The sequence below is a fragment of the Sylvia atricapilla genome, chromosome Z, assembly GCF_009819655.1.
Source record: "Sylvia atricapilla isolate bSylAtr1 chromosome Z, bSylAtr1.pri, whole genome shotgun sequence".
Lineage (NCBI taxonomy): Eukaryota > Metazoa > Chordata > Aves > Passeriformes > Sylviidae > Sylvia > Sylvia atricapilla.
The window spans coordinates 66,486,387-66,510,301 of record NC_089174.1 but is presented as its reverse complement, the minus strand read 5'-3'; the positions used below and the strand labels follow the sequence as shown (position 1 = coordinate 66,510,301).

The window sequence follows — 23,915 nt, the reverse complement described above, 5'->3', positions numbered from 1 at the left end:
GTCTGGACACTGTCAGTAGACAGTGGGAACCAATTTAAGAGGAAGTAATACAGCAATATTTTGAAAGTTCTCTTTTTATCAAGCTGCCAGTTGTGCTTTTAAGAAGACTAGATTGTGTCTGATGTCGTTGTTGGCTTGTTGGGGACTGTCAAACTGAGTGTGGGGTTCCACACTTGCGTGAGGCAAGTACAATTCCATGCTGCTGCCTGTACTTTGCTGGGCTTTTTTTTTTTTTTTTTTTTTTTTTTTTTTTTTTTTTTTTTTTTGTTGCAATGTGCCAAATTCTGCTGCTCTTTTATGGCACAGTTAGGAGGATGAAGATCTCCTTTAAAAACCCTGTTATGCTGTTTAGGTTGTTTGAGCCCTGTTCCCAGAGCAGCCTGATCTTTCTGTGCTGTTTCATCCCCCAGCAGCATTTCAGCCATTTGTGTGCCTACCTTTTTTCTTAAAGTATCTTTTCATCCTGAAGAACAAATACGGCGTAAGCAGTGGTGGCACAGATACATGCTAGGAAAGGAGACACAGTCTGCTTGAAGAACTGTAGGTTGCCAGGCTGCTAGATTGTGGGGTGTAGTTCAGCAGTGTGCTTTGCTAACACACAGAAAACTCTTCAATATATTAAAAGTATCTTGCTGTCTTGTCTAAAATATCAATCACCATATTTCCAATATCTTTGGTGATATTGGGGAAACTTGCACTGACAAAAATACCAACATTCCTAGGTACCATAATAAATATGATGTTAATTCAGGAATTATGAACAAATTGAGACCCAATGGAGTTAGTTACATTTCCTCAACAAATCATAAGTCACAATGGGCTGATTTTAGACAACCATATGTGAAACTATAAGCTTATATTTCAGATAAGTTAGTGCTCTCTTGTGTGCTCTATTCAGTTTTTTGGTTTTTTTTTTGTTTTTTTTGCATTGCTCATTGTGCTGGGTTCAAATTGTGATAAACAGTCTGATCCTTAAAAAAAGGAACAAACAAAAATTCCAAACCAAACAATAAGCTAATTCAAAGGTCATTATTAGTCAATATAAATTGAAGTTTTTAGATGTTGTCAATCCAGTCAGCAAAGCTTGTAAAGCAGATTTTAACACAAATAGCTGAAGTAATACTACTGCAGACTTAAATGAAAATGTCCATACATCTTTATCGTATCAGTAAACAGCCTGAGCAGATAGTCAGTGATAAATGTTGAATTTGCTGACCAGAGCATCTTCACTTCTACTTTATATTTTGCTGCGTTCCATAGAACATGGTGTCAGTAGCTCAGGTAACTATTTGTTTTGGCTGTATCTGGCACAGAGTCACAGTGCTCTGAAGGTCTGTGTGTTCTAGGCCTTAGACTGTGGACACACAGTAATGCACTTAGACTACTTTAAGGGACTGTGAGATAGATTAACTTGATTCAGTGCATTCAGTAAGTTGTAGAAACAACTTACGGTATTGTGATTCAGCTTGTGACTGCAGTCAGTTCCTCATAAGGTATGTTTTTTATGGAAATATTCTTTCTTCTGAGACATTAAAGCATATATTTAGTAGTACATAAATAAATTCAATGTCAGAGTTCAATTTTGACTAACAAGAATGTATTTCTAAAGTAAAGAAGAGATTTAGGTGATAACATAGTTAATTGTCCTCTTGATTACAGATGAGGCTCTGGAGCATCATGAATTGATATTTAAACTGAAGCATCTCATTGCAGCTTTAATTGTTGAGTGTGTATTTCTTGTGACTGCCAGTGATTCAGTTGGGTGTTGAGCAGGGCCCAGTCCATGAGATTCAGTGTGTACTCATCTTCATGAAAAAAAAGGAGACTGATGGGAGACCTCATTGCAGCCTACAATCTCCTTGTAAGGAGAAGAGGAGGGAGGAAAAGCAGACACTGATCTCTTGGTAATGTGTGACAGGACCTGAGGGAATAGGTGGAAGTTGTGTCATGGGTACTTTTCTTTGGGTATTAGAAAAGTTCTTAACCCAGGGGGTGGCTGGGCACTAGAACAGGCTCTCCACAGAAGTGATCACAGCACTAAGGACAGAGCACAGAAGAACTGACTGACAGAGCACAGGAAGTGTTTGGACAATAATCTTGGACACATGGTGTGACTTTTGGGAATGGTCCTGTACTGGGCCAGGAATTGGCCTTGATGAGCCTGATGGGTCCCTTCCAGCTGAGCTTATTGTGTGATTCTGTGTTTATTGTGCACTGACCTCAGTGCTGTCCAGCTGTTGCCTTGGCAAGTTTTGTGCTTGAGGCTTGCTCATATAATGGAACTGCAGTAAAATCACTTTGCTGCTTGTTTGCCCGTCTCCTTCTGCCCAGGTATGCCTCTTGTAAGTCGTCCTTACTTCCAAAAACTTGCAGTTTTACTTTCTACCCTTATGGGGACAGGAACCAGGCAGTTGAACTTGAGTACTCTAACCATTTGAAAGATCTGTTTCCAGTTACCATAGCTGCTATAAACCATGTTCATTGATTAGTCCTTTGCTAAATGCTGTACAAACAGAGAGAATAATAATATCTTATTTCAAAGTAATTTTAATACTAGAGAACAAATAAGAATGAAATCTGAGAGCCACAGATGGGATAATGATGTGTGATTTGGGGTTTCTTTGGGGTTTCCTCTGCATACAGCTGTGGTGTGTTAAAAGCAGGATGACAGGTAGTTTTATAAATTGTTTCTGTAAACATGAAGGAGAATAAAACAAAAGTACTGGCTATGGAGGCTGGATTTAAATGTAATCATCATAATTTCTCTTGTAGATGAGAGATGAAGAGTAGGATTTGGAGTGATCATGGCTTCCATGTATGTGCAGAAAAAGCAGTTTTGATAGTAGGGAAAGAGGAGCTATCTAGTTCATGAATACTGTCTTTGTGTAGCGTTCTGAGTGGGTGTGAGAGCAGTTAAAATACAGGTATCAAAACTAGACAGCAGTTAAAGAAGTTTGAGTGATGCAGCTGGAGCTGAAACTTCATCAGAGCAGCCAACAGAAAAGTCTGTATGTTAAATAATTTGGGAAAAACTGTGAGATTTAGAAGTACAAATTGACATAGATCCCAGTCAGCTGACTAAAAGGCTTTCTATCCACTGCATTTCCCCGTTTAGTGTAAAAAACTGCAGTAAAAAAACAAAAAATAGTGCATTAAAGCTGCTTTCACATGAGTCTCTGTATGGAATCTGTAGGAAGGGCAAGAGTTAAACTACTGCACTTGCATTACTTGGTTATTGAATCAGTTGAATCATTATCCACCTTAACTCATGCTCTTTTTTTTTTTTTTTTCTTTCAGATTTTGTATTTTGTACATACATTGTTTTGTATATACTGTATATGATGACTTCGGTGGGCAGTGAACGTACCCGGGGCACTCGGGACAAAATGCAAATTTCAGCCACACAGCCAACACAACCACAGAAACAAGTAGTACAGGTATGTGCTACTGTATAAACTTCTTTGACCTGCAAGTGAGAATGTAATGATAATGACTTTATTCCCCAAGTCAGTAAAAACTGAAAGAGATGGGATGAAAATACATGGTTTATTTTGGAAGACTATGCTTGATTACTTGCGTTAATTACTCTGTAATTAATGTAGGACAGCATTAACTTATTCCTGTGTTGTCTCTAAACAAGTTCTGTATTCTTCACCAACGTCTCCTATCAGGGAGGAATTCTGTGCCTGTGTCAGGATTTCTGTCCTGTGACCTCAACAGTCCTCAGATCTCAGCTCTTCCATCTGACAGCCTTCCGATGCTTGATGATTTCTGGTCAAGAGAGAAATTTGAATGGGCAGGAGAAGCTTCATTAGATACATGTTACATTCTACAGCATGACTCAGTGACTGCAAGTCACAAAATCCTAAACTTCTTGTGCAGTGAACCCATGAAGTGAAATGGTCATCTACTAGCAGACTAAAAATTTCAATAGCTGCTAGACGGAAGTTGAGTTTTGCCCTACTGCCTCTGATTCTTGGCAGCAATAGTTGTGTGCATGTCTGGGTTACAAAGAGTGCAGAATGTTTCCACTTCAGGCAAGTCAGTATTCTCTTGACAGATACATGTCAAAATTTACCTCAGTTCAAAAACTGTCTCAGTTCTTTGCTGGCAGAGTGTGTATCAATCTAGACATCCTGTACAGGGAAATACTGACTTCTATTGTTTTTTGGCCTGGTCTTCAATACGGAGACCCTCTGTTGGTCTGTTTTGCGCAGTATTAATTATGTGACGTCAAACCCTTGTCATCTCCTTGAGTTGCAGTGCTTGGCATAGTAGTGATTCATGCTAAGATATGGTGGAAAGTGACTTTCAACAGATGGGTTGAATTTTGTTTTATTTTAAAACAAGGTCGCAGGAGTATAGTGAACAACCTGGCAGAACATTTTGCAATACAGCACTGGAGTGCTTTGCCTGGTTGGGTTGGGCTCCCTGGCACAAGGCAGACGTAGGCAAATGGGAGCAAGTCCAGTGAAAAGCTACAAAGATGGTTGTTAAACTAAAACACAGGACGGATGAGGAGTGGCTGGATCTGGGTTTGTTTAGCCCTAGGAACACAAGGCATGTGTGTGTTCTGTTCAGGTACCTCATAAAAGGGTACAGGAAACGTAGAAACCAACTTTCAGAGAGAAGATGGCACAAGGTGGAACACTGGTAATTCATGCTGTTAAAATGAAAAAAAAAAACCAACCAAAAACACCCATGAGTGTGGTCATAGTGTATCACTGCAGGACCTTTCCAAACCACGGGATTCATTGATTTTAGGCGTTAAGACCTTTTTCTGCATTTTTGCCATTTACTCTGCCTTTTTCATAATAGATACTGGTTTGATCACTTCAGTAGAAAAGGTGATTATTTCATACACAGCAGTTACATTTTAATGCACCATATATTTTATTGTTGAGATATCAGATGGACCTTTTTGCTTAGTCAGTCTTTGCAGATCAGCATTTGTCTGTGGTTTTGCTTGTTTAATCACCACTGATTAATTTTTCTGAATACACAGTAGTGTTATTTTCCCAAATGGAGATTCCACTGTCATAATATCACATTGATCATAATTTAAATTATTTAACAAATTACATCATGTTTCTTTTGCATTGCTTCTGGATAACAAATGTGCCATTTTATTGTAAGATCTATGTCTATTACTGTCACTTAATCTTGTGTTTTGCACACTTGTTTTCTGGTAGCTTGAAGCTTTTAGTTTAAAATTTCTTCCACTCTTACCCGGAAAAGATAATGTGTCTTGTAAGGTCGAGTGAAGTTCAGTCTGTCTTAAAATACTACTACTGTCTTAGTCACAATTAAAACTAAATTATACACTTGGTTAGGATACTCACTTGTTCTAACAATGTTGCCTTAAAAATAAAGAGCCACCACTTGTGGGAGAAAAGGCCAGAATTTTTTGTGACATTGGTCTGATCTTTGTGTAGTTATCTTGCGATTTTTGGTGTTTTTTTTTTTTTTTTTTCCTTTGGATCTTCAGTTCCATCTGGGTGTAATCCACTGGCATAAATATGAATGTGTTGCATTTACAAGTTTCTAAGCTCTCTGCTTACACAGGAAAGTTGAAGATTTTGTAATTTGCACGTTTGTAATTCTCTTCAAGTTGGTATGTTTTTGTCTTCTAATGCGTGGGCTCGAAGAAAACATTTGTTTACGGAAAAAAAAAATCTTAGTGGATTCCTGATTTTTTTGTAAAATATATAAGAAGTTATATTGTCTGATATGTTTTTGCTCTGGATATTTTCAAAGAAAATCTTTTCACTTCCTAAAAGTTGCAGTGTGCCTGTGGAGGCTGTAATCAGAGTGAGAAGATGGATCAACAAGACTTAAAATTCCTGAAGCCAGCAGACATTTTGGTTCTGCTGTTGCTATACTCTCAGCAGTCACCAAGAGCAAGCTCCTTTTATCAAAGCACCACACTGGCAGGGAGGCTTCTGTGGAAGGTGGAACTTGGGAGTTCCAGACCAAGATCCCCGTGTTATCCAGTAGAGTGACAGACGAGGCTGTCAGCATGACATGCGGAAAAAGTGAAGTAACTCAGAGTATGTAACTGTGTTACAAATGCTGATTCTCCTGGAGCACTGTCTCTGAGCACAGATGTCACTTCCCTCAAAGAGCTGGGACAGCTGTGGTAACTTTTCAGCAAATAAGCAGATGGTGGTGTAATTTGAGTAATTGGAGTAATTTTTAGACTCTTCTCAGCATTTATGCTTGGTGACCTCCTCTACAGCTTATGTTTGTGGTAAACTCCAAAAGCCAAACAGTCTGACCCTGATTAGGTCTGACCTTGTGAGACATGGAATATCATGTGTGTATCCTGTCAAGTGGGATGGCAGAAAGTGAGATTCAGCCGGCTGCTCAGGGTGAATCCTTTCCATCCAAAATGACGGTAGATGAACTGGTCCCACTCAATGAAGAACCACCTCTGCAGGCTCTGCAGCTGTGTTGTGGGTCCTAGCTCTCTTCAGTATCAGCCTTCTCTATATGCAACAGTAGCCTCTTCTCTTTGAGCAGAAGTCAAATGAGGTCCAGGATCTTGTAGTGCACACTGTTCTTTTGTATTTTCTTGGGAGTGCAGTTCATAGGCTGCAGATGCCACAGTAGGAAGAGTGATGTGTGTGATGTGACATCTGTGTTAGGGTTGTTTTTCTCTTGGGGCAGCCCTAGTTTGTGTGGGTTTATTGTACTTGACTTTCAGTCAAGTCTCTTTCAGTCTCTCAGCTTCTGTGCAAGTTGCCAGTGGCATTTTTGTCCAGAAACATTGCAGAAGCACCAGATACTTCATCAAGTTCCTCTATCAGTTTTCAGAGATCAGTATTTATTTGTAAAAAAACCCCAGTGCAGCTGTTCATGGGCAAAGTGTTGAGACATGAGTCAAGTCTTTATAAGTGCTCATAAAACTGCAGAGTCAGGTTGTTGTTGGGAGGGCTGTGGAAGGTGATGTGAGCAGGAATCATCAGAGATGTGGGTAATTTAGAGATACTACTGTCAGTTTGTTACAATAAAATTCTTAACTCTGGAGTAGTAGGTCCTAAATAAAAGTGAAAGCATTAATGCTAAAATGTAGTCTTCCCTGTTTCTTCCTTATATGGTGGTATTGTCAGTGTGGTGACCTTTAGCTGTGTTTCAAATAGATTAGAATGTGTTAAAGTTGCTTCTATCCCAAATAACATTTGAAACTATAGATGGGAAGAGACAAGATATTGATCCCTTACTCAAAGTATCTCTGTGCTTACTGTGTATGTTCTTTTTGAGAACCTGTAGGAAGAAAGCAGAGCACTAGAATATACTTCTAAAAAATATAGCTACCTTTTGTTTACTTTATTGGATGTTATCTCTTTTCAGGCAACAGCAGAACAGATTCGTCTTGCTCAGATGATCTATGATAAGAATGACACAGATTTTGAAGATAAAGTGAAGCAAGTATGTTTCTTATGGTACAAATTTTTTTGCCCTGCACTGAAATGCCTTAGAGCTGGCTTACATTTTGGAGCTAGAGCATTTGTTTCTGGGTTAGATGAAACTTTTTCCAGAAAGACATAAGTTTGACTAGGAAAAAGTGCTCTTACTGCACTGTTAAGTTTGTTTACAAGAAATTTTGTGGTAATACAGCTCTGTATGGTTACATCAGTGTATTTTCCTTTGTAGACAAACTTTTAAGCCAAAACTCATTTGTGCTGATGTCTCTTCTTTAGTGTATATCTCTGATGATTAATGATTGTCAGAATAAAGAATGCATTCATCATGTCTATATGTACATGCACGTGAGAAAAATGTCACCAGTGTAAACTGAGTTTGCTAATACCTTAGAAGTTTTTCAGAAAAGTAAAAGTCTAATGATAGCTTAAAGGCAAATCAAGGTGTTATTTTAAAAAATAAATAATCTGACCTTAGAGAATTGTGTATGCATTAAAATGATAGAATTACAGTGCGTAAATGAAATCTCACACTTTTCTTCTACTGTAGTAAGTATTGGGTGTTAGATAATCAAGCTTTCATTAGCCTGTTGTAGCTGAGACCATTAATTCAAGCAGTCCTAACAATATGGGTCTCTGTTCTGTTGTGGCTGTTAGTGATTTTGTACAACTGAATACATCACAACTCATGAAGAATCTAGTACACCCAGGAGGGAAGAATTAGCTTGAATGCATAAATGCAGAAAAGGAGCAGATTGCTTGGTTCCTTTTCATCTCTAAAACTTCCTCTTAAGCATTATTAAATGCTTTTTGTTGTTCTTGTTACAAACTAGTTCTGTTGCTGTGCCAAAAATGAAATCTTGTATTTTGTGAAGCAAAAGGACCCTCATCAATAGTGCTTGTAGCTGTGTTGGTGGGAAGGAGATGAATTAACTTCTGCATAGAATATGCTTTACCTTTACATATGCATATGTATTTCTAGCTCATGTAGGTTTTGTTCTTTGGATGAAGTTGCTGAATGCCCCATGACAGATTATTTCTGTCCCACACTCCTCAGGATATACACTGTGAGTTCAAGGAGCATAATTCAGAACTAGGTCTCCTTAATCAGCTCATTACTCTAGTGTGGCCTTATGCTGAAATGGATCAAGGGAGCTAGTATGTCTGAAAAAATAATGTACTTCTTAGTCTAGATGGTTTTCCAGGTGGATCTGTTCTCTTCCATGTCTTGCTATGTGTTTTTTCTCACACTGGAATAAACAGGGGCAGGTTTGGTGGAGAAGGACATAGAATGATTCTGAAACTCTTCTGGTCCTTTATGTCTTTATACTCATATACTGCTGTGTCTGGCAGCATTTGCTGCAAGCATACAGAACCAAAAAATTGTGGAAGAGTACTTCCTTGATTACTAATTCATTTGTGCTTCTTCCTCTCGTGTCTGAATCCCAAGCAAATTGCTTTATTCAGGATATTAGTTTGTTCTGACGTGGTAGCTATGCACATTGTTGTAATTTATGGTTGTACTAGCTCCTACTTTATTATGATGGTCGTTTAGATATTTTAACATGTCTGACTTTTACTGCTAGCTTATGGAAGTTACGGGGAAAAACCAGGATGAATGCATAGTGGCACTACATGATTGTAATGGGGATGTGAACAGAGCAATCAACATACTGCTGGAAGGAAGTTCAGACACGGTAAGGTTTTACTTCCATGTTAAACTAATCCTTCTGTTTGCTGTGTTTTTCACTTTCTAAAAGGACATTGGAAAAGTCGTGTTTCAGAAGTTTTCAATTTCCATGTCTCCATTCAGTTTCTTTTGGAGGAAATAGAAACTGGGACAGCTGCTCTATTGCATGCATACCTTGGAGAAGGCTGAATCTGGAAGATGATGTGGGTGTTCAGCTGGTCTATTGCAGAGTTCCTCTGCTTTCATTTATGTACAGCAGTTTTGACTCTGCAGCAGAGCTCAATGCTTCCTCAGACACAGGCCTGTTTCTTTGCTGCAGGTTTTGTAGTTACTGTGTAGACCCTCCACAACCCTGCTGCCTGAGCCAATCACAAAGGTCAATCTTTGTAAACCTAAGGGCAGGCAGATATTTTAAGTGATGCAAGTTCTGTAGGTGTGGGTTGCTGGTTTTGAAGTTGGAGGAGGTGTCCACATCTTCAAGTTGCATTGATAATGCTACTTATGGTAGGAAAGGATGCAGCAAGTAATTGCTTCTTTAATTATATTGTTCATTTGCATGATTTAATTAAAAAACAGGAAGAGGAGACTAAATTGTGTATACAACAACAAATAATACTGCTTAAAAAGTTGCACAGTGAATTTTTTTATCTCAAGAGATATAAGAAAATACATTTTACTGCACTTGGAGTTTTTGCTGGAGGGATTTTTTACAGTTTGTCCTTAAATTAGATTCTGTCTCATCTAAGTTGGAAAAGTAACCTGGACTTCTTTACATGATGCTGAACACTCAGTTTTTCCTGTGATTTGTCAGGATGTGTACTCTGTATTGTTAATGAGGAAACTCACCCTTCACACACTCTAAATCTGGGACACACACTGTTCTGACTGAGGGGACTTTCTTTTCTATCTCCTTTTCATTTCTTTTATCAGAGTGGAGGTCTTCTAAACACAGAAGTATATGGTATTGGCATGGTGGGAGTAGAAGAGACCATTTCACCTTAATTAAATCTGTCTGGGTAATGTTGTGTGTTCTCTCAAACTTCTCGTATTTGCCATTTTCTAGTTGAAAGTAGTTTTCTGGCTGATAGAGAATATTAAATCCTTTCTTACTTTGGCAATTTGTTGTAACTGATCATGACATGGGAAAAGCTTTCTGAACTTATTTATCAACTGCAGGTGATAACTGATACGTTCTGCTCTTTTCACAAGTCCTTCTTAACCCAACTTCTCTCTATAGACAAAATGAAAGTTAGAAACAAGTACGGAGAACTTGAAGGAGTCAAGGAGGAAGGAGTATTAATTGGTGGGTGTGAAGAAATTTATTCTTTTTGAAAGTCTGTGGGCCTCCAGTTAGAAGGATTTGTTTTAAGGCCATTATACTTGAGAACAGTTTACCATGGATTTGATGTGATGTTGTGAGCTGAGATACTACAAATTCTGAATGCAGATTTTCGAATCTTTTTTTCTAGTCTCACTCTCCTTTGATGTGCTTGAAGTTTTTTCAAACTTCATTTGAAAGATATGTCCATTCAACTGAAGGAATTAGAAGAGCAAGGATAGCTAAAATGTGTATTTATAATTTATTTGATACTCAGCCAGTTTTATCTTATTCTTGTTTTGTTTGCCTTTGGGATTTAAAGCTATGATTTATAAGCTTAGTGTCTATAAAGACTTCCTTTTAGCAGTCTGACTTGGGGTAGTTAGAGGCTTGTGGAAGAGTAGTGAAGGACGTGTTTCTTTGCGTAAGACTTGTATTCATTTAAGTTCTTACACCCATTTTATGCTCAGCCATATTTTACTTACTAAACTTCGAAGATAGAGCAAAAGAGACCTTTGAAATTTTTATTCCTTCCATGTAAGAACAGGCCAACAAGAATTATTCTGTCACAGATTTTCAAAGGTCATTTGGGTTGCCTCAGGCATTGTTAGCTGAAATTGTCATCAGTTACCTCCCTTAGAAAGAGACAGATTCAAAGGTTTGTGATGGATCCCCATGCTCAGAAGTAGCACCATCCTCTATCTTAAAGGACATGCCTGACTTCTCAAGGCATTCCTCAGAATTGTATTGTGGGAAAGCATGTATCTGATGCTTTCATAGTCATCTTTTTACTGATCCTTCCTAAGTTATTTTAAATCTCATTTAGGAGAGCTTGCTTCCTCTTCAGCTTTTGCGGCCTTAGTTTTGGGTATTTCCTGAAATGGTCAAAGGTGTTTTGGTGAATTAATGCATTCTGAACTCTGTAAACTTGGCTTTTCAGTTGTCAGTGCAGGTGTTTTTCCTTCCGTGAGGTATGTGAAGCACTAGGAGTGTTTCAGTGCAATTATCCTGGCTGTGGTGGGTGAAGCCATGTGGTACTTACTGGGGGAGCAGCTGTATGCTTCACAGATAAGGTGGTGGTCAAATGTGTTTAGTTTTGTACCTCTGATCCGTGGTGGCTGGGTCTTCACTGCTGTTGGTTTAGTATTCTGTACTGGAAGTGGAACTGAAAAGTGATTTCAGCCTTCTTTCTCACCAATGCAAATCCAAAAATGAGAGTAACTGTTCTCTTTGCTCTTATTCTCTCAGAGGAGACTGTAACACTGCGTTTGTAAACTGCTTTGTTACCTACTTTTTTCCTAGCATTGGCTTCACAGGCAGCTTGAATTAGCTTGAACTATCTGGCTTCTCAGGGCTGCTGAGTTGCTGTTGGTGGAATTGAGAGATAAGACAATACTTAATCACTGATAGAGAACCTTTTTTGTTTGATGCAGGTGCCTGTCAGATGTCATACTTCAGTGCTTCACAACAATTTGTATGTGCAAATATTCTGATATTAAATATCTTATCTGATCTGTAAGCTCCTAGAAATGGAGATATACATGTAAACCTCTCTGCCATCTTAGTGGTTTGCAAATAATACCTTTTCTTCTTCTTACTTGCTTTGCAGCTGTGGCTCAGTAGACTAACCATGCAGTTGCATATGAATTGCTGAGTTATTCTTGGCAAGTGCTTTAGTCATTGTATTTTCAACTCCTACCGATACTCCTGTGGAGCTGATAACATCCTTGAATTTATTTTAAAGGTTGAGTTTAATATTAGAACAGAAGCCTGATGTTTGGACCTTGATCCCATGTCTTGTTTAGACATAACTTCTCCTGTGTTTTGCTGTGTTTGATGGTCTATAGCTGTTAAGAGTGCTTAGTTTGGCTTATCATCAGTTCTCCCAAGCTCTTGTTTTGCCATTCTGTCTTCTGGGGCTTAAATTCTAGTTTTTCTTTTTTGTTTGGGTGTTTTGGTGTTGGGTTGGGTTTTTTTCCCCCTTAGGCCAGATACTTTTTCTTGTCACTCTTTTTTCAATGATAATTCCAAGGATTTGGGGTTTTTTTTGTTTAGTGTATCTGCTCAATTTCCCTGGGAGAAAAAGAGCTTTGTTCATGTTCCCTTGCTAGATTTATGGATATGTTTGAGAGGAAAACGGTTGCTTGCTTTGCAGATATCCTGTGTTGTGATAGTATCCAGTCTTCCTTGAAGTTGTGGAAGTCCATTATAGCCAGAAATATTTGGGATTCTCATATTCCCTAAGACAAACTTAAAAATGTTTCTTTCTCATCTCTTTGCAAAAGTACAGCCTCTGTTTCCATTTATATCAGTGTAGTTTGCATATGTGACATTATGCAAATACCTGGGTATTTTCCATGAAATGGAGGGTGTGGGGTTGAAAGTGCATTGAGAGATGTCTCCTCCTTTTTGACTTTTGTGTCTAATCCTATTTTACCCAAATAGACTTCTTGGGAGACTGTAGGGGGAAAGAAGAAAAGCCTTGGAAAGGAAGGCTTAGAAAGCAAAGAGAACAGAGAGAAACGAGGGGACAGAGAAGTGAGTCGTGGACGGGGAATTTCCAACAGACGGGGAAGAGGAGGCAGCCGTGGACGAGAGTGTACGTATAGGGATTAATGTTTAAAGAGTAAGATGCTTTTTTTGCAGCTGAACTGACTGATTGAGTGCTTAATTTGTTTGTGCCACAGGTATGCTTAATCTGTCTGTGTGACATAGTGTTGGGATGGTCTGTCCTTCAGAGACACTCAGTTTCATATGAGTCTCTGTTCTCATTTGATGAATTGATCTTGTGCACATTGCTGTTCTTCATGTGAGTTTTAGAATAGACTCTTTGTAAAACTGCTTGAGAGCAAGTATGTTGCTGCACAGCTGATACACTTTTTTGTTTCTTTTAATGAAAAAATTATCCAGCTTTGACTCCATCTCCTTTTATGAGTGAGAGAACCTCAAGATGTTCTCATCATTCTCATAAGAGGAATGAAAACACTGGATTATTAATCTAAATATATTTCCCACATAAATCAACCGAAGGTGAGTTTCTGCAACAGAGAAAAGTTCATTGTTAGTTGAAACATTTAAAGCTTTGCTACGGTTGCAATAATACATTATATAAAACTGATTTTTCCAAGTTAGATAGAGTCACAATAGGTCATTATGCGATATATGTTGCTTTTTTTAGCTAGGTTTTGTCAGGATTCTCAAAGCTGTGCTCATTGTCTCTAATGGCTGTTTGGTATAATGATAGATGAGAAAAGAAATGAGAATGGATACAAAATATTTAGCTCTCCACTTATAAGCAGGAAAAATATTTACAGTATTAGCCAACTCATCTTATTCGTAATTGGAAGATATTCAAATATTGTGCCAATGTAGATGGGAATTTTTGTAGGATAAAGTCAAGATGAAAAAATGTTAATAAAACTTGGAGCTAGCCTTAGAAAAGTATAAATTAGATCCATCAAAATGAAAGCAAAGAGCAAAATTTTTTACCAGAGACAGGTGCTGCTTGTCTCTTTTTATAAACTGGAATTAAAGACATTTCAGATGGTTGCCGAATATTGGTCTTTTGTTCCCAACTGTGTCCAAGCGTTTTTGGTTTTATTGTTACCATTAGGAGAAATGCAGTGCAAAATGAGCAACGACTGTATCAAGAGGGCAGTTTTGTTGGGTTTTTTGTCTCATTCAAGTAGCCAGCCGTATTTCGAAGCACCTTGTCAGGAGTTTCCCACAAACAATTAGGTTGCAGAGCTTTTCTAATGCCTTACCTTCACTATCCCTCTGCATTAGATACAGAGGAGAAATCTGTTTCCATGCTTGTACAGGGATGCAGTATGCACACACAGGAGAAGAGTTGGTGTTCCTGTGTTTTTTCACTGTTGTCAACCAGTGCATTATCTAGGAAATGCAGAATGAAGCAGCTGTACTTCTTATCTTAATGTACTTATTAAATAGTGTAGGCTGCAAAACGTGGCACTTGAAGGGGTTTGTCTGCTGGGGGACTTTTCCTGCTTATATTTTGCTTCCTGATTGTCCAGTGCACGGAAACATAACTTGGTTCTATCAAGGCCTCAAAGAGGAGGGGTGATTGAAATCTGTTGACCAGCGTACTTGAAAATTTTGACTTTTGTTTTGATGGGTTTGAGTTAAGCAAATAGCTGTATTTTCTCATACACAAGTCTCTAAAGCTTCTCTTAAGCTGTCCTCTCTCCACAGTTAGAGCTGAAGAGAATGGAGTGGACAACAATCAAGGAGAGAGGCCTTCAGACCGTGGGAAACGTGGCCGTGGGAGAGGTGAGATGGTGTCACTGGTATGGGATTGGCACAGCTTTCATGCCCTGGAATGGAACTCACCCATTTGTTTCTTTAAATGCATCTTCTTAAGCATTTTTTGTTTATCTTTTGATTCCATACACACTTCAGCCACGTTGTTCTTGGGTACATCCCACTACTTTACCCTTTTATCATTTCTTGGTCTTGGAAAAACTTAGAAAAACCTGACAGAGATCACTTTGGTGATAATTTCCTGTATGGCAGGCTGCTGTGCACTGGCTATGGAGAGCTGTTTTCCCAGACTGACTCATGCCAGCCTGCTGTGAGTGGGAGGGTGCTGATGTACCCTCCTCAGGATGTACCTTGGCAGCAGGAGAGCACAAGATTCCGTCTGTGTGGCTCTTGGGGAAGGATTTCATGTATACTTACACCATTTCTTTGGGGTGGCTCTGGTTGTCAGGCTTGCCTTTTGCTTTTGGTAGCCAATCAGAGAAAGAACAAGCCACCTTAGAGACATTTTGCTATGAAAAGGAATTTGGCGTGGAAGAATTGGTGAGAACTGTGGAAAAGGAATACTGTGGAGTCTTAGGTACAGCTCCAATCCAGTTCTGTAGAACAGGTGGGATAATGAATTGGATATGTAACCAAGTGATTGTATTTGGTTTGTATTTTCACTGATGGGGGTGGAAAGAGCCTTGTTTTTTCTTAAAGTCAGAGGAATGAAAATGAGTAACCCATGTATGATGCAGATTATGGCTGGGCAAGAGTACTAAATAATTTAAATTGACAAAATGTATAGCAGAACTAATGTACTTGGTAAGTAATCAATCTGACTCCAGAAAAATTCTTCCTTCAAAGGATGCCTTTCTCTTGGGAACATTAGGTAACAAGGCATTCAGAGACAGGTGCATCCAACTTCATTGTCTCCAGGTCTGCATCTTGAAGGTGTGCAAAAATGCAAAGAAGTAACTTCCAAAGGTTTGCTTGTGAGAGTGCCTCTGAATCAGCAAAAACCCAGTGGTGTGTGCAGAGAAGTAGCTCTGCAGGGCAAGGTGTGGTATAGTGCACAGCTGTAATTTTTGGTATGTTAACAGTTTACCCTTCTAGTAAATAGAATGTAAATCTTGCAGTTACTTATTTTATAAAATAATCCTTTATATTGAAATGAGATGTATAAAAGTAGGACTTCTTAAAAATGGTTCAGTGAAACTTAGAGATTAATTTGAAATGCAGTGGGTTTTTGCTTTAACCTTACAAATCATATACTGCTTTTGTTGTCAAGACTGTAGCTTTCTGGGTGAATATTAAGTATCTCAGACTTTAATATCAGATCAAACTGACCTGTCTAACTGAAGAGATAGAAACTTAAAAGAGTTTCTGTTCCCTGCCTTTGTGTACACAGTATTACTATTTATGTCTACTAAATACTTTAGACTGTATTGTGAGCAAAGTATATTAGTCAAGTGTCTGTGATGAACCTAGTGGCCCTCTGCAGGATCATTATATTACAAGTGTGTGTATTCCATGGCAGGAAATACCTGATTAGTTTTACAGTGCAAACCCTTGAAATATGCAGGGAGTTTTAGAAATCTCTGTAATTCAGTTCTTATTTCAGGAGTATGTGACCTTCTTTCTTTGGATAATAGTAGAGATAATAGTAAAAGGCTTCCTGCCATTTCATTTTATAGTCTTTGTGTTACACAGAACAATCAAATGAGAGATAACATACTTCATCTGAAAGTGAACAGATTGTTGGTAATCACCACAGAACCCATTTTTAGAAATATTTCATGCAGTGTGTGTAGAAATGCAGGCACTGGATGTGAAATAAGGGGTCAGCTAATCATCTGAGCAACACACTGTCTCTCTGTTTTAAGCTACCTTCTCAGGTGGGAGTTATCTTAGTGCCTTCTCGGAGATTTGCTGGGCTATGATATGTATTACTGCTTCAGTGTACAAAAACGTAATTTTAAGAAATGATAACCAAATGATAAGCAAAAATGGGATTTAGAGGTGATAATGTGCTGTTTACTGAGGGGGAAAAACCCTGATAATAACTACTTGATATTCAGTGTGTGAGACACTAGCTTTATCTGGCAGTAGATCTTCCATTAATGACTGTATCAGGTTCCTTGTAACTTTATAGGGTAGTAGGTAAACAATGCAACACCACTGCCTGCTGGTATGCATGAACTTAAGGATTTCAAGCATATACAAAATATTGACTCATGGACAGAATGCAAAAATGTATCACAGCATGTGTAACAGGACGGGTCTCAGCTGTAATTGCTCTTAGCCAAATCTTTGCTTGTTAAACTAAGGGTGTAAACTTTGTGTTGAAGTCAGGGAATGTCTTGTTTTAAGATGCCTTCTCATCTGCACTTCTTTTCAGAACCAAATTTCTTGCATGAGCTTAAGTGTAAGAACTACTGAAATGATGATGAACAGAAATTGCATCAAAGTGATTATATTTGTCAGTATAGCAAAGATTTGCAACTGTCTAGAATGGAACCTCCTGAAGAAAGTATGGAGGTAGATGGTTATGTGTTTAGGATTGTCAGCTACAGAAACATTTTCTTATTCGTGTTTTAATCATCTGCAGTGTTGTATACAAATTGACAAACTTTACAAGCACAGGTTGTTTTTACGCTGCTGCTTTTTAGTGTTCTTGAATCTTCGATTTTAAGTGCAGGTCTGATTCTCCCAGTTTCTCTACTTCATATTGAAAAGGACGTAGAGCTAGAAAAGGCTTTTGAAGGAATTGGGAAGTCTGCAGTTATGGGGTGTGAGGAATAAGTAGTCTAGGATTTTTCTGCCTGCAAGAGAGGACTGAGTGATTGTGCAGTAGAGATCTGTTAAATTTCTGTGGGGGCATTAACATATCATGCCAAGCAAGTATGCAGAAGAGAGACTATTAATGAGATCAGCAGATTACAGCTTCAAGATGAACTTAAAGAGTTGGTTCTTCATACATGTAGTGAACCTGAAGAATTTTCAGTAGGATGATGTGCAGAATATGTACACATAAAAAGACTTGGCAATTTCATCCTGAAATAGAACCACAGGCAAGAAAAAAGAGAAACCACCAAGATTTTGTTGGATGTTAATTATTTTTGATTAAGGAAGTCAAAGCCCACAAATAGTTGAAGACCAGGAAAGCATCCAAAGAAACTGCACTGTCGTTTCAGTTCATGTGCTCTTCCCTAGATATCTAATTGACCATGGCTTGTAAAAGAATAATAGGTAGGTGGGCTTTTGCATTTGAGTCAGCATAGAAATTGTTACAGACTCATGTATAGTAATTCTCCTGGTTTGCAAAGACAAGATAGATTTATTGCTTGCACTTCTGCTTATCTCTTTACTTCATTATTCCAGAAAAACATGAGCATGTCATAAATGTGGGTTCTGCTAGGATTTTGTTTTGTTTTTTTTTTACAAAACAGATCTAAAAATGAAAGAAAAAAATGCTGTGTTTTAATTCCAACTCTTGTTTTGTCTGCTGGCTGTATAGGAAAATAAAGCAGCTTATCCTTTTCATGATTATAGTCCAGTTTGTATTCTTGATCTCCTTTCATTGTTTTTAACATGAGAACTATCTACCCTTGAACAAATAGAGTTTCTGTATCCAGAATTCCATGTATAAACATTCCCTTGGTTTAAAAGCTTAGACCAGTTGGCACAGGATATATCTTGCATTTTGTTTGCCAAAACTAAGGAAGATGTTTTTTTCTAAAACATGGATGTAGAGCAGACCTTCTGGAAGACAAAATTTGAGGGTTGTTTAGTTTTGCTGTGGCTCATTCTGCGTTAGTTAAGAAACTCTGTCATGTACCTTTTCTTTTTTTAATATTATCATAGTTTAGTTGTAACAAATCACCTACTTTCTTTTAAATATAATTTTAGAGTTGAAAGTTTTCAGCATGATTTGTAAAAATGCATTCTAGAGTAAATGCAGTAAATAAAACTGATGAATTGCTTCTAGCTTTATGGTGACTAATAAAGACAAAAGTAATTTGAATTATTAAATCCAGCTTTGGCGTTTGTTTTGGTAATATGGAGTACCTAGAATACAAAGTTTTTGTACTTAGTATCCTTACCTCTTAAGGCTTAATAAGCCTCTGTCAGCTTGGTTCTTGGTTGAGAGATCAGGGCAGTTCAGTTACTGTGTAGTCAGAGATAAGCACAGATTTAGAGTGTTGCCTGCCCATTGAGCATGTATTTCCTTTTTCTTGCAGCTGTTCTTCAGGCTATTTCTTAATCTTGAAGTAACTTGAACTAATTTAAACCCTGAGTGAAAATCTGAGTTTTGAAATAAAGCACCTGTGTGCAGTGCAAGGATTTAGGACTACAAGCTCAGCAGACTTCGTTTTCTGCAGAATAGGATATTAATTTAATGGGCTAGACCCATCTGAGTTGTGCTTCCACATACCTTTCTTGTGCTGCCATGAAGTGTGCATTTGCTTTGAGGGAAGAAATGTTGCAAATGTGGAGAGCAATTCTTGCCATGCATGGATGGTACCAGAGTGGAGAAGTGATTATGAGTGTTTTGAACTCCTAGTGGTTTTAATGAGAACAGGAAAACTTGCCTCCTGCCTGGGCTGGGTATAAGTATTAATGTTCCTAGAATTCATTCAGATGAAAAATACAAAGAGTAGGGTAGCAGGTGGCAGTAGTAGGAGACTCCTCTGAGAGGCACAGAGGCACCCCTTCAGTGGCATGTTGTGCCATTTAGAGAGGTCCGCTGCTTATCAGCGGCTCTTATCAGGGATGTCACCAAGACTACCAGGCTTTTTGCAGTCCACTGACTGTTACTTCCTCCTGATGTTTCATATGGGCACCAGTGGTAGAGCTAGGAGCAGTCTGAACAGCATGAAGGGGGATTATGGAGCCTTAAGTGTGGCTGTAAGGCACTCTGAAGCAGGTTTTTCATCCATCCTCCCAAGTCAAAAACAAAGTGGGTCGAAAGGGCCAGTTGTATTTGGAGAATCAGCAGGTGTTCATAGGCCTTGTGCTACAGAATGGGATTTTACTTCTTAGACCAAGGGACTTGCTTTGAGAAACCTGGTCTTCTGGGGCCTGGTGGGTTCCATCTGTCAGGGAAGGGGACAAGCATGCTTGGTCATCATGGCTTCATGAAGGGCAAGTCATGCCTGACCAATCCAGTGTCCTTCTGTGATGGAGTGATCACAACAGTCAACAAGGAGAAGCTGGCATCATTTATCTAGACTTCTGTGCGACCTTTGACATGGTCACACATGACATCCTTATCTCTGCGTTGGAGAGAGAGGGATTTGAAAGGGGAATATTTGGTGGATAAAGAATTGGCTGGATGCATGCATCCAGTTAGTTGTGGTCAATGGTTCTATGTCCAGACGGAGGCTGATGACAGGTGGTGTCCCTCAGGGCTCTTGGAACTGGTGCTTTTTAGTATCTTTAGCCCTGACATAGTGAGATTGAGTGCACCCTCAGCAAATTTACAGATGATACTAAGCTGAGAATTGCAGCTGACACACCTAAGGGATGGGATGTCATCCAGAGGGACCTGGACAAGCTTGAGGAGTGGGCCTGTGGAAATTCCATGAGGTTTAGCAAGACCACTGTCAAGATGCTGTACTCAGATCAGGGCAATCCCAGGTATAAATATAGACTGGAGAGAAGAACTCTTTGAGAGCAGCCCTGCAGAGAAGGACTTGGGACTGCTTAGAGATGAAAAGCTGTCGTGAGCTGGCAATGTGTGCTTGCAGGTGAGGAAGCAAACTGGCTTGTGCGGCTTGTGAGGAATGTGAAGGGCAAGGGCAGCCTGCGCTATAGTGACTGTGAAATGGTGGAGGTAGAGATCTTTGGGATAGGGATGAGAACGCACAACAAGCTTACTGCCATGGCCTTTAAGAGAGCAGACTTGGGTGTCTTCAAGGATCTGCTTGGTAGAGTGCCATGGGATAGAGCCCCAGAGGAAGAGGGGTCTAGGAAAGCTTTTTAATATTTAAGGATTCCTTCTTTGAAGCTTGGGAGTAATGCATCTCACCCAAAAGAAAGACAAAACTTCCCCAACTGTGTGGATGAAAAGGAGCTCCTGGACAAATTCAAATGCAGAAAGGAAGCCCAGAGGAGGAGGAAGCAGATACATGTGGCCTGGGAGGCAGAAGGAGGTGAGATTTTCTGAGCAGCCAGGATGGTTCTGGTTGGGAATGTGGAGGTTGTATTGTTGGTGATAAAAGGAAGACAAGGGAAAAGACAAGGGCCTTCTCTTTAAAAAAACAGGAGACCTGGCTAACCAGGACATGGAGAAGCCAGAGGTACTTAATTACTTCTTTTTCCTTGGTCTTTTCCCCCAAGATTTCTAGCCATATGAATTACAGAAGTTAGAGGCAGGGGCTGGGAGATGAATAACCATCCACTGTAGGAGTGGATCAGGTCCAAGACTGTTTGAGGAATCTGAAGGTGCACGTGTCCATGGGGGCTGACAAGATACATCTGCAGGTCCTCAGGGAACTGGAAGAGGAAGTGGCTAAACCACCATCCATCATATTTGAGTTCCCACTGATGAAAAAAGGGAACCATAATCTCCATTTTAGAAAGGGAAGGAAGGCAGACCTGGGGAACTAGAGGCCAAGGAGTCTCACATCTGTGTCTGTGCCTGGAGTAGATCCTCCTGGAAGCTAAGTTATGGGACTTGGAAATTGTGAGGTGAGGCAAACTAACCCTCACAAAGAAAGAGGCAGGCAACATATTGCTGTAGATAGGAGGGGTTTTTGGTGGCTTGCTGTAAAGGTTTTCTGGCGTCTATCAAGGTGGGAACTGGTTTGGAGAGCTGATCCAAAAGTGGACAAATACTGTTTCCTGGTAGTTTTTTGGTGCTCACTGGAAAGTGCAAAACCGTCAGTGCACAGAAGAGAAGAGCATGTCATCACTGGTAGGAAGACCAATTCCAATTTAAATGCATTTAAATTACTGTGGGATTGTGTGCTCAGTATTTGGGTTCTTGCTGTGAAATCTGAAAGCTTCATTTGCTTATTGACTTTTTAGTCACTGTTAAAAAGCATAAAAATTTGTAGATACCCTGTTGGCATTCACAGTTGTTTCGTGACTAACTTCTCTGTCTTAAAAGACTCTTATCTTCTGTTTTAAGGCCATTTTTAAATTTTTACTGTTGAGGGAAGTAGCTTTCTTTGCATGAGAATGTAAGGATATACTAGTGATCTGGTTGTGTCAAAGAGAATATTAACTCTTTCCACTGGCATCTTACACTAGTGACCATGACGTAGGAGATCCTGTGTCTGAGTGAGATGATATTGCAGTGGTGAGTATCCACTGTCCCATAGTTTGAGTTAATTTTTCTTATTTCAAATGCAGTATTTTTGTTTGGTATTCCCTTTTGCCTTCATTAGGAAGGGTTTTTTTTTTCATTTGTTCATAAAACTTAATTCCAGTTTGGACAGAAAGCATAGACACAGCATTAGGATGTTAAAGGAATTCACTTGTTCAGGATTAAATTCAGGATTATCTTTCAAAGTGATCTGGTTTAAAAAATGTCTTGCTGGCTGGCAGTCTTAAGACTGTGCATGGAACTGCAGGAACAGCATTTCTTCTTTTTTGCAATTTCTAAAATTGTTGCTTATTGATGTTTTTAGTCAGTAGTTTATTGCATCCATTATGGGAACATATCTTAGGTATGCCTGGCTTGCTAAAACATCACTTTCTCTTTAGCTTCCTAAATTCCTTCAGGCTTTTGTATTTGAGATACTGGGGTAACTTACCTCCTCTTCTAAAAACACATGACAGCTGTTTCAGTTACCTCTCTGTACCTAATGTCTGTCTCACTCAAAACTCTTTCTGGTTGACTGTGTGTTTTGCAGCTCCTGGACTTGTACCTCAGCTGGTCAGAAAACTGTTCATCTTTTTTCTGTGCGGTTTCTCTAAATCTTGTTTAATACTCTATTGATAGCGACCTAAAGTAATTTTATTACATGATGGCCCCTACCATGTCCCCAGGTAAACTTGTGTAGCTGGGTCTACTCTTAGAAAACCTTACTTACATAGAAAACTTACTGGACAGAAGGGTAATCCAGAGTGGTCTGATTTTGGCAGAGAATAGCAGTAGAGTAGGTAGGCTGAGCAACAAGGTTCAGTGGCCAAGTTGGAGACAATTTGGTACAGTGGGGTTTGGGACACTTTTGTTTATGGCAAAGAGCAAATGAGCTTAGTGAAGATGGGTGGTAAATGTCATGTTGCAGTAGTTGTTGCTTCTTTCTTAACCTCTGTCTGCCTTCTCTCCAACTGGTTGGGAGAAGAGAGCAAAGAGGGGAAAATAATGTAGAGATAACAGAGCTAGTTCGTGTCAGACGTAAGCTGTTCTATGTTCCTCTCCCAAAAAAATGCTGTGTATTTCTGAATGGGAATCTTTCATCTACTTTGATGCTTTTAAGAAGTCTTGAAAAAGTAGGTCCAGAAATGTCTTTTAATACTTCAGGAGTGAACTGGGGTAAGAGGAAGGATGAGTGGTAAGAGCAGAAAACAGAAAGTCATTAAAGTAGAACCTTCATAAACTGGTGTTACCATGTCCTGGGGGTACTGCTCTTGCTCAGTTTGGGTTATCTCCTGAAAGTAACGGGTAATTCTGATCCAACTTTGAACAGCCTGTCCTGGGTAATTCTGACCTATGGACATCAGTGTCTTGGTGATTTAAAATTATAATTTTTGTGTGCTCTGGTAAACGTGCAGTTGCCTTGTGACTTACAATTACCACATAATTTTGTCATTAAAATAAACATTGTTTTGTTCTCTGAATGCAGCTCTTGGCCTCCTTCTCTTCTTGTAATACAAAGTAGTATTCTTAAGCTTCCTCAAAAAACCTGAACTAACTGGGTAAGCCTTCCATTAAACCCCTAAAAAGATGGGGAAGGAAATCTATGCAGAAATATATTACATATAAGGAAATAGTTGGTAATGCTTTTTGTAGACGCTTGCTTTGTGTATTCTTGAATAACACAAAAATTTTCATGCCTTGTTGACAATATACAATGTGCAAAAATTAAGCTGTTCATTGTATTAAGGAGCTCATAAACTGAGGCTAGTAATCAAAATTGGAGAAAACAAATACTTGTTTTTGTTAAAACAGATGAATATTTTAGTGGATAGTAACAAGGAAGTGGAGTTATTTGATTTGGGTGTTTTCCTGTGATGAAGGAAAACTGTGAAAAAAATGAAGTAACTG

The 23,915-nt window shown here is 39.0% G+C and overlaps 1 protein-coding gene across 8 annotated transcripts in view; it reads left to right on the top strand.

Annotated features, from left to right (window-relative positions):
* Positions 1 to 23,915, top strand: part of UBAP2 (ubiquitin associated protein 2) — a 106,576-nt gene that overhangs the window by 19,971 nt on the left and 62,690 nt on the right. For all 8 annotated transcript variants that reach the window (XM_066339185.1, XM_066339180.1, XM_066339184.1 and 5 more), the window contains exons 2-6: positions 3,298 to 3,437; positions 7,354 to 7,431; positions 9,011 to 9,121; positions 12,878 to 13,031; positions 14,645 to 14,722. In XM_066339185.1, the coding sequence (XP_066195282.1) occupies positions 3,339 to 3,437; positions 7,354 to 7,431; positions 9,011 to 9,121; positions 12,878 to 13,031; positions 14,645 to 14,722 (520 nt within the window). In that variant the 5' untranslated portion in view covers positions 3,298 to 3,338. The remainder of the gene's footprint in view (positions 1 to 3,297; positions 3,438 to 7,353; positions 7,432 to 9,010; positions 9,122 to 12,877; positions 13,032 to 14,644; positions 14,723 to 23,915) is intronic.